This window comes from Podarcis tiliguerta, assembly GCF_965153285.1.
Source record: "Podarcis tiliguerta genome assembly, chromosome: 7".
NCBI classification, from domain to species: Eukaryota; Metazoa; Chordata; class Lepidosauria; order Squamata; family Lacertidae; genus Podarcis; species Podarcis tiliguerta.
In genome coordinates this window covers 34,179,585-34,194,794 of record NC_139540.1, presented here as the reverse complement: position 1 = coordinate 34,194,794, position 15,210 = coordinate 34,179,585, and the positions used below count along the sequence as shown (strand labels likewise).

The 15,210-nt window shown below is 38.6% G+C and overlaps 1 protein-coding gene and 1 long non-coding RNA gene across 3 annotated transcripts in view; one reads left to right on the top strand and one right to left on the bottom strand.

Annotated features, from left to right (window-relative positions):
- LOC310682587 overlaps window positions 1-3,514 on the top strand; it is a 384,385-nt gene extending 380,871 nt beyond the window's left edge. Inside the window, exon 3 of the long non-coding RNA XR_014514026.1 lies at window positions 70-3,514. This is a non-coding gene — a long non-coding RNA (uncharacterized lncRNA). The remainder of the gene's footprint in view (window positions 1-69) is intronic.
- PDE7A (phosphodiesterase 7A) overlaps window positions 1-15,210 on the bottom strand; it is a 49,457-nt gene that overhangs the window by 19,586 nt on the left and 14,661 nt on the right. Inside the window, exon 3 of one of the 2 annotated variants that reach the window (XM_083451225.1) lies at window positions 3,749-3,832. The exons of the other annotated variant lie outside the window; for it this stretch is intronic. Within the exon in view, the coding sequence (XP_083307351.1) occupies window positions 3,749-3,832 (84 nt within the window). The remainder of the gene's footprint in view (window positions 1-3,748; window positions 3,833-15,210) is intronic. 2 annotated transcript variants of the gene reach the window in all.

Genomic DNA, 15,210 nt, shown 5'->3' with positions numbered 1-15,210 from the left:
GCCCTCAGGTGGGAAAAATATTGCGCCCAGGAAAAGGGAAGTGGGAGTCAACAGACACTCAAGGAATAGAATCAAGACCCATCAGCCACAAAGGAGTTCTTCCTCCCTCCCACCCAAGTACGCACACCTTTCCTTTAATGGCAAGCTTCAGGAGAAATGTTTCCATCTTTGCAAACACACTGTCTGCAGCAAACACATCTCTGAAGCACTTTGGAAAGCCCTGCTTTGGTCTAGGACACTTCAGAGATATCCTGCTTGATTTAGACAAGCCCTAAGTATGTCTAAAGCAGCCCCATTATTCATTTGTCCAAATGTTTTGCACACCCCTAGCACAAATACCACAATCTGTGATTGGCATTTAAAAGAAGGAGCATACATCAATGATAAAGCACATGCTTGGCACATAGAAAGTCAGAGTTTTAATTCTCGACACCTCCATGTGGGCCTCTCTGAAATCCTGGAGAGCTGCTTCCAAATACAACAATACTGACCTAAAGTGGCCAACAGTATGATTCAACATAAGGAAGCCTCCTAAGATTTACTGTAGCTAACAAAACCTGCACCCTAATAATAATGCACTGGAGTAGAGATAAACAACAGCAACTGCTAAGCACTCTTCCTTTACATGCTTTGGCTGCTCACTTCAATTCACCTGTCTTGCTTTGTGCAGGGGAGTGAACAGTGTGGGAATGTAAGAGGAGAACCCTGAGAAACCCTCTATTGCTGTTTACACTGAGGAAGAAATTAGAAAGCCCTCTGCTTGTGTCTCAATTTTTAGAGATAAATTCTCCATCTGTTCAGTTCAAAATTAAGAATTAGCAGACAACCAGGGAACAAGAATTATTACCTCTATGGAACAGAACACATTTTTAATTGAATATGCAGTTCATCGTAAGATTCAAACTTTGCTCATCACTTGTTACAGAAGGAAAGTGGTATTTCATATGTTAATTCTGTTTGGAAAAGGCAAGCCTTTTTTTAAAAAAAAAAAGATGAGGGCATGGGACTTTTAAAAAGTACTTTATTGGAATTTAAGAGACTTCTGTGACTATAAACACAAGTTGATTGCTACAAACTTCAATTTCTGGAAAACAGTGTCTGGTCCTTTCTCCACAACTGTGACAAAAGTCCAGCATGAGGTTCCTAAAGAAACAGGAAACCAGAGCAAGAAGATTCCAGACAATCAGCTGTCCAATCTCTTCTTGAAGATCTTCAGCAAGGCAAAACCCACTATGCCTCTAGTTAATTGGTTCCATTGTCAATAAGTTTATCCTACTATTCAACCCAAATCTTAACTCCTGTAAATTAAGCCCATTACATCTACTCCTGCCCACTGAAGTAGCACCGAGTATTTGCCCTTTACTATGTAACAGCCCTTCAGACAAGTGTTATCATGTCAACTGACAAACTGTTTCAATATTGCTCTTCCACTTTATTTATTTCAAATACTGATAGCCCACCATGCACCACGTGATCTCCAGAAAGGGGTAGAGAACAACAAACACGTATAAAATCAGTGTTCATTTACAATAAATAAAATTAACTAAACCATCAAACAACGTACATCAGCTGAAAGTTACAGCTACACATTAAAAACATCTTTATCAAAGGCTGAGGTGAACAACCATGTTTTAAACTGGCACCACCAGGAAGAAGGCTCTCTCTTACATCACTGCATAATATATAATACCTGGTGGTCGGGATGCTAAGAAGGGCCTTCATGGCAGACCTTAACATCCAGGACAGGACTATATAGGGAGAGGCACTCTTCCAAGTAGTTAGACCCCAAGTTATTCACAGTTTGGCATCCCAGCTTCTCACATACCCTCCATCAGATAATTGGAATGCAAAGACAGTAATGACCTGACTGTTTCAAGCTTTTCTGGACTCCAACTCAAAAGTTTAAATTTTCTGCTTTGCATGTTGCAGAGTTTCATTTGCAATTTATACTTTTGTATTACTTTTTATTTAGCTTTTATAAAATGTTACTAATTGTTATATCAACAGAAACAACTTAGAGATTTTTATTATTTTAAGTGGCATAAACATTTTATAAATAAAGCTTTACACACAGAATGTGTGGGAGGTCAGGTGGATGTTTTTGCAAATTTATATAAGCCTTTAAGAGTATCCCTTGGAATAAAAACATCTCAGGCATAATGCTGCTTCTTTATACAATATCCAGCTGAAGCCGAGCCAAGTCTTCTCAGAAACATCAACATTAGGAAGCAGCTTTCAGACCAAACTAAACATTTTAAAATATTTGTGGAATATGGATGCATCTTCATTTTGAAGATAAGAAAATTAATCAAATGATTTTTCAAATAAAAAATATATATGTGCAAAGTTAGTGTTTGGTGTAGTATTGCCCAAGAGGGAAACTATGGGGATAACTGCATCTGAAAAAATTGCTTTGAATGTCTTACCAAGGCCTATCAAGTACCATTCTATTGTTGTGCTACTACTTATGGATAGTGAGTGATTTCTCTTTCTGAAGAAACTTGTCAATGTTATTCTCAAACCTTCATGCCAAAGGACAAATATCTCCACTTCCATCTAAAGATAATGGTTGCTTAAACAGACAAAGATAATTCATTCTTTGTCATATCTTTCAGTTCTTAACTTTAGGGAGAGGGGAGAGAGAAGAATATCACAAAGAGGAGGTTATTTTGCAATTTAAACTACTTTCTCTTCTTTTATTCAATACATTTACATACAGTTTAATTATGTGCATTTCTAAGTGGTGTACATAAAACAATCAACACAAAATGGGAAAATAAAACAAAAATTTAACACCTGACATTGTAGATGAAGACTCCATACACTGCAGTTAGGTTCAGCTCTGTTTTTTTGAGTATTTATTGAAACAGACTTCATGTTGCAGAAAAAATAGCTAAGCTAAACTTCAGGAAACCTGAATTACGGGGAGCAAGATTCTGCTAGAAACCAAAAGCTGTACTGCTGAGAAGTTTCACCATTGGAATTTTCAATTAAACAAGAAAGCTGTACCAAATGAATTACAACAGCATAGGCAATGGATTGAATACAGACTTGCCCCTCCATAGAGGGCTCATTCTATTCACAAAAGCAAGTCTGATCCAAGAGAGGTGAAGGGGAGACAATTAACAATTTGACCTTTCCCCATGTCATCTCCCATGTTGTTTTGAAGGATTCCCCCTTATCAGAGCAGATTTCCAGAGGAAATTTTCAGGGGAGGCAGCAGGGGGAATTAGAAAAAGTCAATATCTTCTACCAGTGTCGTTAGCTAAGTAACTGCATCTCTGGAATCCAATCTACTATAAATATTCAGCATGCATAGCTACATATGAATTTTCTTCTATCAGTCATACAGAGAGAAGTTATTGGTGCACAGGTATTGTTGGTGTATTGGTTACATACTTGGGAATAAGAATATGAAACAGACCAGCTTCATATCAAGCTGACTGCACAGCACCCTGGAGAATGTGGACCTTTTATTCATTAATTTAAAAGAAACAGTTTATTTTCACCTCTGTAGCACACACATGCGCACGCGCGCGCACACACGCGCACACACACACACACACACACACTATCCTGCATACTGTGTAAATTCTTAATTTCTCCAAACAGATACTGTATTATTTGCAGGGAAATGAAAAAAAATATGTAAATTTCCATTTTAAATCAGCCATCAATTATTTGAAGCCCCACAGCCAAACACAAATGGAACCCTTTATTACTGTTCTGCTATTATTTAAATACTTACAGTGAAAAATACGGAAATCAATGTATGGATGAGAACCTCTTCTCTCTGTTTCAAATCCTGCCCGACTTCTTACTCGTACATCTCCTAGAAATAGGGTCAAAAGTGAAATACACCGTGTCGAAGAGCTACAGAGAAAATTGCAACCAAGCACAGTTGCAAGGTGTAGACGTTTCTGTATGTAGTGTAACAATCATACAGTGAACCTACTAAATGCCCTGATCAATGCCTTTTATTTTAAAGATGATAGTTAAAAACAAAGTCTTTAAAATCTTTCAAACATGCAATTGCATGCTCTCCATAAAATTTTCCTACCTCATCAAATCTAGCCATAAGTACGTAGATGAAGTTGCATCTGCTATGCTTTATCACCATAATGAGGTGAAAATAACTAAACGAGAACATAGAATTTTATTTTGCTTCTTGCTACAACTGAACAGCTCACGGTATTATCCAGTTTGGAAATAGCAGCAAACCATGTTATGTGAACTAGCCTTTGACCAACACACTCACTCCTACCCCAACTTCCTCATTTGTTTTAAATTTTAATTTGGCTTGCACAAATCATAGTTTGATCAGTTCAGCCATAATGGCAAATTATTATTTGCTTTGACAAGGGAAGTTGGGGAGGGTCTATGTGAGCTTAGCGCTGTCAACATAAAAAAGCCTCAAATTACAATCTTTGAGTCAAATGTGCCCCAATAAAACTATATTAAGCATGACACCATTTGCAAGCTAAAGTATGCCTTCATTGAGAACTTTATTTTCAGTATAAAAAAAAAACTTGCTGATAAATTATCAGGGTCAACAATACCCCACAACTCAAAGTACATAAAGCTACAAGAACAGTTTGTAGGATCTACCGTAACTGACCCCACAGTTTTTAAACATAAAACATATTGTGCTATTAACATACATATTATAACAGTTACACAAGTATAACTGTGCAATAATCATGAGTTGTGAATTACCTGCAACAACAAATCTTACAGACCTTGCAACCATAGCACACATTACTCAAGCAGCACATTTCACAACTGCATGAGTAGAACAGACAAAATGGTTACATGAAGCACATTGTTGCTGCAATTTTCTGTTGCTGCATTAACAACAGAGGCAATAGCTTCCTCTTTTATGCTGTCCTGGTGGAAGGCCCTACCAATTCTGAAGCTTCCTCTCTTGACATCTCAGACAATATGACTATGTTTCTGTATTCATCTCAGAGTACAGTATAACCAACTCCAAACTCGCTCCATTGTGGCTGTTTAGCTTCTAAACACTACTGGCATTTAAACAGGTAAAGTCTACTACATTTGAAAAAATACATTAGTGGCCCCCATTTCATTAAGTGTTTTAGTGTGGTATAGAGACTCATCACTTCACAAGTATCCATTACCACTTTTACTTTCATTATAATGAAAGAAATGATCTCAAGCATTTTTGTTATAATGATGATCTCAGGCTTGAACTTGTGGCCTAAGATTGCTGCAATATTCTGCATTAAAGCAAGGGTGAATAATCTAATCTGCACAGAGGGTCAAATTCAGAACTGGCCAACACTCTACAGGCTATTTTGACTGGTGGGCAGGATTGCTCAGCTGTCAATTACCTGACATTATATATTAGCCGTTCAAAATTCAACTAGTTGGAGCAGAAAAAAGCTTATCTTTAATCTTAGTGCTAAGATTTAGGGTAAGAGAAATGCTGCTCACGCTTTGACCCTGGCAGACGTATTTAGGCCTATGAGCCAAAACTTCACTACAGCATTAAAAAAGGGGGGAGAATCATCTTCTTTCTCTCACATGTAACTTACCAGTATCAAATCTCCTTAAGAACCAAAGATGCTAGTTGGTATTGATATTCCAGAATTTCTCAGTAAAGAATCTTGAGGGAATTTCTTGTCAGTCTCCCTCCCTGCAACGTGCCACAGTTTTCCTTAGTTTATCCACTGGCTAGTGGCACATTAATGACAAAGTCAGCAGTTGTTACATTCCATTCTCCGCAAATGTGTTCATTTCTTAGCCACTGCCTGGTGTATGTTTTTAGCTGCTAGAGCTGGCTGGTTATAAAAATACCTGAAGAAGCCTTCAACAACATATTTTGGAAGTTTATTCCTATAGGAATAAAGGGATCGCCTAAAGTCCATTGATTATGATTATGAAAAAAATGTTTTCAAATGACCCATTTTCTTTCTTACAAAATATGAAAAAAGCAGATTCTGTGCTAAGCATCTGTAGTTATGTTTGTCTGCATCCACTACAGAAATCTGCTTGCACAGGTCTTCTGGTTTCTCTTATCCCCATATTCCAGCACCCCACAAGCCCTCAAAATCTGCTCCAACAGGTTTCCTAAATCACTGGGGCAGATGAGAGGGACTGTAGGGGAAGGAGAAGTAGTAGTCCCATGGTGTGAGCAGGCATAACACTGGATCCCATCCATGAAAAGAAATTAATAAACTGAGCAGCATTTTGCAGGGACACTTCAATCCCTAGGATTTTATGTGCATGTATTTTTAAGTTCTGTCAGTCACAATACAGTGGTACCTCTGGTTATGAACTTAATTCATTCCAGAGGTCCGTTCTTCATCTGAAGCCATTCTTAACCTGAGATACCACTTTAGCTAATGGGGCCTCCTGCTGCCGCTGCGCCGCCGCGCAATTTCTGTTCTCATCCTGGGGCAAAGTTCTTAACCCGAGGTACTATTTCTGGATTAGCGGAGTCTGTAACCCAAAGCGTTTGTAACGTGAGGTGTTTGTAACCCGAGGTACCACTGTAGTGGGAAAACTGACCCCACATGCTTTTATAATAAAAAAAATAAATCTGTATTTCACTTGATTCAAGGTATGGGGGCACTGAAACACCACATGGAAATCAAAATGTCATAATGGCCAAGGAGTATCTGGAACTGGAGTTGTGAGTCATTTGCATAAACATTTTATGAACTTTTAGCACTGTGCATTTGACCCCGTCTATTGATTGAGGTTTAAGGCTTGCTCATGTTATGCCAAACTCTATCTCTGCATTAAATGACACTGGTAAAATCTAAACAAATTATTTACTTATTTATTAAATTGATATCCCAACCTTCCTCCCAAAGGAGACCAGGGCAGCAAACATGTGATGAAACGAGTGATATTTAAAACAATTCCAGCTGAAGACTGGAAAAGATCTCAACTTAAAATGCTTCTTTAAGAAAGGAAGGACAAAAAGAAAACAAACAGCAGCTGTCAAAGAGGAGAGATTTTAAATGATAGGTGCCACAACATTAAAGGCCCAATCGTTACGCTGTGTAGAACAGATATCCTGATGAGATGGTACCTGTTGGAGGCCCTCACCTGCAGTGCAGTGACTGATTAGGTATATATAGGATAATATATTTTTTCCAGGTATTCTGGACCTAAGCTGTACAGTGGTACCTTAGGATGCGAACGGGATCCATTCTGGAGCCCCATTCATATCCTGAATAGAACGCAAGACGCGACAGCACATCGGCGCGAGTCGTGTTTCGCCGCTTCCGCACATGACGTCATTTTGACCGTCTGCGCAAGCTCAAGCGGCGAAACCCGGAAGTAACGCGCTCCGTTACTTCCAGGTCGCCGCAGAGCACAACCCAAAAATACTTATCCTGAAGCATATTTACCCTGGGGTATGACTGTATAGGGCTTTTCGCACCAATACTAAAACCTTGAATGTAGCCCTACAGCTACTTGGTAGCCAATGCAATTCTTTCAACAGTGGGGTGTGTTGGCTACATCCTGTCCCAGTAACCATACAGTATTTTGCACCAGCTGCAGCTAGCGGTCTTATCAGTCAAAGCTAATAGGCAGCACTCCTCGCCACTGAGGTCACCTGGACCTCTGGCAATGAAGATGGATCCAGGAGCACCCCCAGACTACTAGGCTGCTCTTTCAGGGGACCTATGACCTCATCTGCAACAGGCAATTGACCAATTATCTGGACTTGGGAGCCACTCACAGTGCCTTTGTCTCACCAGGATTCAGAGTTAGTTTATTGGCCCTCATCCATCCCACCACTGAATCCAGGCACCAGTCCAGGGCTTGCCCGGCATCTCCTGGTTCAGATGCTACAGAGAAGTAAAGCTGGATATCATCAGCATACCTCAATCCTCATTTCCTACTGACCACTCCCAATGGCTTCATATGGATGTTAAACAGCATTGGGGACAGGATTATACCCTTCAGCAGCCCACATCACAACTACCAGGGAGCCAAAAGACCATCACCACTGTAACACAATGCCTCCAATACCAATCCCACTGTTGGCTCAGAAGGATGCTATGATCAATGGTATCTAAAGCAACTGAGAGACCTAGGAAGAATAACAGGGTCACATTCCCCTGTCCTTTCCCCAATAAACATTATCTATCAGGACGACCAAGAAAATTTTACCTTTGTACAATTGGCTAGGTTCTACACAAACACACATGCTCAATCCAGAAAAGTCATTATTAAGAGTTCAAGAACACATTCCAGTTAAGCAAAAACACTCAAGGAGAGAGTGAAAAAAAGCTGGTGAGGAGTGTGGCATGGGAAGAGTGCCAAGGACCCAATAGAGAGGTTTGGAAGTCTGCATTTGGCCCCCATGCATGTGTTTCCCCACCTCTGTTCTATTGGTACAAAATTCAATGTTGGTAAATATAGCATATTTCAATCATAAGCACTGATTCAATTTTGTGTGTTTTACTGTAGCCACAATATACACTCATCTGTCAGATTTATTACCATTTACTGCAACATTAAAGAGCACGCCATTATGCTCAGGAAGGAAATTGGCAAATATACAGTGAGAAATCAACTTTGGCTACTGAATGTGTTTAAGCTGAGTTTTATTAAACTCTCCTAGAAATAGAATTAAAGCTAGATTTCAGATTACAATACAAACAAGATACAATCTGTATTGAGAACAAAAAAAATTGTAACATTGATGATAAACTATTACTATAAATGACTACAACACTGAATTGTGGATTCCACATTACATTTGCATCTGATGGCTTGTGCATGTACATGGGCTTTCAGGAGCCACCGACGACTTCAGCCCACTGTGCTACCCTTGCCTTCCCCTACAATTCACATTCAGTGCTGCAGCTGGAAGTGAAAATCATTCCTTCTTACAAGCATAGACTATTTTGGATCCATCTTTTTCCAACTCAATAAAATGTTTTTGTTACTTATATTGTTATCTTAAAAGTTTTGCTCTGCTTTACTCAGAACACACGTTCAAAGACAAAGAGCAACCTCAAATGTAGCATTTTATATAACACTGCATCAAATTTAAGCACCCCAAGTTTTGCAAGCACCAGTTATAAAAACATATCCCCAGGAGAATGTTGTCACAATTTCACAGTAATAGATATATAGCAAAGTAACAAGAGTAACTCTAACCTCTGTCACCAGCCAGCAGACCATGGACTGTATGTCCTGTCTTCCAGGGTGGGGCCAGCCCTGCCCACCCTTAAGGCAAGGTGAGACAACTGCCTCGGGTGGCAGGATCCACAAGGGGCAGCAGATCTGGCCGCCAACAAATACATTGCCTGCTGCTGCTGCAACACACTCCTTGGAGGCCAGATCTGCTGCGTGGAGGTGATTCTGGTCTCTTCTCACACTTGGGAGGAAATGACAGGCACTGCCCTCTGGGGTCTCCTGGGATCCGCACCTGCCCAGTGTGATTCAGAGAAGGAGCCCTGTCCTCCACGACAGACTTTGATTCCCGCTTCAACTGTCAAGTAATGTTGATTTGATTCCCTGCCTTGCTCCCAATGTACATCTTTATTCCCTGCTTGTTCCTGGTGTAGATCTTCATTCACACAAAATATCTTGGGCAGCCCTATTCCAAGGAGATCATCATGACAAGTAAGAGTAACCAACTTGGTCCCTTCTACTAACTAGTGAAATAACAGCTGTTCCAATGCTCCCCCCTGCTTCCTTTTTCTTTCTGTCTTGAGCCTCTTGAGATTGTGAGCTAACAGACAGGAGTCTTATACTTTTATTATCTTAACATACAAAGTGCTTAAAATGTTGTGTTAATATTAATAATTTTAACCATGGCATCTAAGCCTGTTACCAAAATTTTGGAAATTTAAATGAGAGTGGAACCAGAGAAGGCACTGATCAAGCATTTTAGTATCAGATATAAGGAAAGAATGCCAGAGTGTTTGTGCACTAACTGTTCACCACAGTGTTGCATCTAAGTTGACCCCAAACAGATAATGAACTCAATTACAAATAAGATGTTCCTACAAAAACTTACTTGGGATTTTTAAAAGGTCTGAATTTCGGAGTCATTGTTTTAAATATTTTGCTTTTTCCACTGATTATTTGCTTATTCCACTGCTTGGTTTCAAAAGTCAGAATGTTCTTTTTCTCCCTATATTTGAGCTCTTCAAAAAGCAGTGCTTCACGAAGGATATGCTTTCTCAAGGACCACTTCCATTTACGTACTTAGCTAAAGCTAATCAGTGTACTACTACTGCCTAGTAAGACTCACTGTCCCAGGACAAATCACTCACTCTGCTAGCATCGCCCTCAGCAATTGGTAATTAGAGCAAATTATGTGATGCATGTTTAAGTAGTATCATTTAATCAGGTTGTCCCACTCATTAGCAGTAAAATATACTGCACCACCTATGTTTATTGTCTAGACATAGCCCGGTCATCTAATTTTCCTTTTATTCTTTTAAAACAACCTACATGTCTTTTACCTCAGTTTTTGGGAGGTTTTCATTCCAGTTCACTTTCTATATGACAAATACCTCCTTCTAATAAGATATTCTGGGCAGGTCCTGCTGAGAGTTCCCCTCACTGAAGTTAAGGATATCTATGAGTAGGAAGTGGGGGCCTTTAAAAGTCACTGCCCCAAGATACGAAGTATACCAGGAAAAAAACTGTTATGCCCATCTCTCCTGGCTTAATAAAAAGTTTTGCATATATTTGCATATATTTCTGAATTGGCAACAGTAGTGCTGCTGTTGGCATCTGCTTCTTTCTGCTACTCTTTAAGTATAGAAGTGTTATCCTTCTTTTTTAATTGTTAGCTCTTTAAAGTTTGAGAGTTAGTGTGCTTGAGGACTGGAAGGGAATTTGCCTCCTGTAAAAGACAGTAGCAGATGCCACCACCCAAGTGAAGAAGTATTGGCCTATGACAGACTAATCCAGCTGCTTCAACAGTCAGTTCCAGGACAGATGATTGAGCTGCATAGTAGCACTTCTTGGAACACCAGCGAGCTAGGAGGATTTGCATATACCTTTGCCCTGCTCTAGTAACTATTGTACCATTACCTATTTAAATAGTGAGAATTCCAGGTTCCCAATAGTAGAGAACCCAGCTTCCATTCAGAATACTTTCAATTCCCATGACCATTTAAAAAAAAAAAAAGTTTGAACTGCAGGGAAGACAAAGACAAAGGGAATTTTTAAAAACTTAAATGGTAAATCCTGGAAAAAAACCAAAGAATAGCAAACTAGACCAACACAATTATTCCTCCAACTTGTTTACTTTTCCGGAGTGGAGGAGGGAAAATCCCCCAGATAGAGGACCTTAGAATGAGAGGACAGAATTAAATATCTATCCAGGATATAATTTTGCACAAGTTGTATCTAAGTAGCTCAGATAATGGGGGGGGGGGTGGATTATAGCCAACTAAATCATATTCGGAGTAGATCCACTGAAACCTGCTGAGTTAAGTAACCTAAATCCATTTGATTCAATGAATAGACTGAGTATGACTAGGACTTGGTATCACCCTATATATCTAGCACAGAAGGAACAGAGAAAATGTTTTTAAAAAAACAAGAAATAACTGAAATACCAAGCAGTAGAGAAAGAATGGGCACTTTCCTTGGTAACAGATGCAACCTCAAGTAAGGAAAGGATAACTCAGGATGTCTATTACAGTATACTGTTTTCCTCTTGGAATATCAAGTGAATAAACTGGGAGAGAGTGGGTACTTCTTTTAAACAATTTTTATTACATTTTAAAAGGTTGTACAAGATTCTGCAAAATACCATGCTATCAAACAGAAGAGAGGGTATTTAATAAGCTAACTAACGATCTCAGCAAAACTGTAAGTAGACCACTTAAAGTAGCATGTGCCCATTTGTTTACTTATACCAGGGATTATGTCCTGTGGAAAATAATTAAACTGCAACTGAGTAGCTATCAACTGTTAGATATAAAGTAATGTATGTATTTCTTTTAATAGCATTCACAAATTACATTTATTCCACAACAGATTATTGACTAAATAAAATTTAGGCATAATGGCTTACTTAGGACTTCTTCAGACAATACTCACTCCTCAACTTGCACATGTAGTGATAAATAAAATTTAATCATAATGGCTATACTATAGACCCAAAAAACAAAAGGACAGCAGGATCAAAAACTGAAAGAGAATGGAAGCAAACTGGACTCCAAAGAAGGATCTATACAGATTATCCAATGATGCAATAAATGTGTGAGAGACTGAACACCAACAAAATGCAGAATAAAATCAGTATTTAACAATGCCATTCTATGATATGTTAGATATCTTTTTAAAAAAAGAGTCAGCATTGAAAGTGGATAGATTGAAGACCATTAACTTGCACTTATCTTTTATAATTGATCAATATAACAATATATTATCATAGAATTTTAGAGTTGGAAGGGACCCAGAGAGTCAGCTAGTCCAACCCCATGCAATGCATGAATCTCAGCTACATCATACATGACACATGACCATCAAACCTCCAAGGAAGGAGAGTCCACCACCTCTCATGGGAGTTTCTTCCACTGTTGAATAGCACCCCATTTGTCCCTTTTTTCCAGGATGACAAGGAACTATTAGTGATCACTCTTTGGTTTCAGTCTCTCAACCAGCTACAAATCCATCTAACAGTTACCTTGTCCAATCCACATTTTACCAGCTTCTCCACAAGAATATCATGAGGGGCTTTGTCAAATGCCTAACTGAAATCAAGATACACTATGTCCACAGCATTCCCCTGATCCACCCAGCTTGTAATGCTATCAAAACAAGAAATGGCATGACTTGTTTTTGAGAAACCCATGCTGGATCTTGGTAATCACAACATCCTTTTCTAAGTGCTCACAGACCAAATGTTTCATTATCTGTTCTATGAACTTTCCTGGTATCAATGTCAAGCTCACCACTGGTTGGTACCTGGGTCTCCCCACCCCACCCCCCGCTACCCAAAGAGACAATGCACATGTTTTTGTAAACTAATAAATTGTTAATAAAAATTATATTTAAAAAGATGGGGACAACATTTGCCTATCTCCAATCTGCAGGGACCTCACCTGTTATCCAAGAATTCTCCAAGATTATAGACAGTTATGCAGTTATGCATTTATAGCAGTTATGACTTGCATAATGTTCTTTCCTCATTCTACCTGCTTTGAACGCCAATGTTTTTACGAGAGTTATCTAGGTATTTCATAGAATAGCATTTGCATGCGTTAGTTTAGTCTGCGTTTTTTAAAATCTACAGTTGCCCCCAAGTTATTTAATCAAAATTTCATCGGCATTTTGCACCAATAGATTCTCTATTATACACTGGTTTCAGATTAACTTCTCTGTTTCTCTGAACTAGAGACTGCATAGTCCAACTGATACAGGCTCTCCCAGTTAACACAGAAGTGGAAGAGTCAGGCAAGCCCTATGACCCATTTCTGATTTCACTGTTAGTATAACTTTGAGAAAGAATTCTGACTGAACAAATCCTTAGTTAAACTGGAGTATATAAACTATCTCTATTTATTTAGTTGCAATTTATTACCCACCCTTTATCATAAGCTCCAGGGCAGGGTACAAACAATTCCACAATACAGTTTAAAACTTTCTATGTTATCTCCTGACACATATAAATTAAATAGGCTGCTGTGCAAATATACCTCCACAGTCACTAAAGATAAGTAGAACAAGGAAAGTTGCTTTTGCCACACAATTAACAATCCCCTCATGGGCTATGTAGTCTGGATGGAAAGGAAAAGTTTTTAAAATGACTTTCAAACATCAGTACCATCACAAAATAGAACACCTAAGTCAATTATAATAGGAGTAGGCAACTGGTGACCTGCAAGCTCATTCCCTTGAAGCTATATGAGCCCAGCCCAGCCCCAAATCCCAAGGCCCCCTTTTATTAAGCACTAAAAACTTACTCCTATGGGGCTATTTAAACAGCCTCTTTGCCACTGTGAGCAGCAACAGAGGCTTTGGCAGAACTCTTCTGCATATGAGTTTAAACCTCTATTTGACTATATCTAAACTCAGACACAAAACAGAAGTTCTGGGAGAAAACTCTTAACAGGGACATTCAACCAAATCATACCCAGAAAAGATTTGCTTTCAGTGGATCTACTCTGACTTAAGGACCACCCTTCAGCTCACACAGAAGGAAGTTGGTGGGCTAAAGATCCCTTTGCATACATCGCAATACACAAGGGGGTTATCAGCAAGCTAAACCAATGTTGCTGCCCCTTCAAACTTTTGTGTAATTCATAGTGTAGCCCCAATAAAATATCTTTTAATGATATATAATTCTGTTAATAAAATAACTGGATTTGATGTTAGTCTCTAAGAAAATCCATAATTTTCCCTTGTATCATATAATATAAATGACTATGGAATGGTTTAATCCCCCCTTTATAATATGATTTATCTCCATAAACTTTAACTTCAAAATTAAAAGATAGTAAATGACTATTAGTACTAAAGATCTGATACTCATTGATATTACATGTACATATTTAATTAATAGTACATAAGGCTACTGAATTTTATCCAAATAGCTCAAAAGAACTCTGTGAAAGAGTATATAATAATCCAAGTAGAAGCTAACTGGTTTACATTGAATGGTAAGGAAAAGCTGACTCCACAAATGTAAACACCAGGAGATCCATGGAAGCACAGGCACCAACAATTACATTCCTTTTAAAAGGAGAATGAGCAGAGACACCAATGGCTGCAGTGCAGCTGAAAACTAGCTATGTCTGATGAAGGTATCCCATATGGAGTCCTGGAAAGAGCAGCTAATTTTCCAAGGCTGGACTGTAAAGCGCAAAGAGTGACAAAGATAAATGCATGGACACAAATGGACATATTATTCTACTTGTGAGAATGATTAAAATGAGAGGTGCTCAGAAAGGCTACAAGAATATACAGGTAACAAATGTGTAACTTACTGATGGCCATCAATTTCTACTACTGTTAGGAAATTTAACAGTTCAGCAATAGCAACTTCATGATCCAATGATCTCAAAGCTAAAATCCTATTAACAAGTCCCTGCCAAACATAAATAAGCCAACAACCTAAGCAAAAATTGTTGCTTTTTTGTTTTGTTTTTTTAAGAGGCACAGAACACTGATTACATATTATGCTGGAATTTTCTCCAACATTTACTTAATATTTATAGCAAGCAATTTAAATGTTTTTAATTGAAA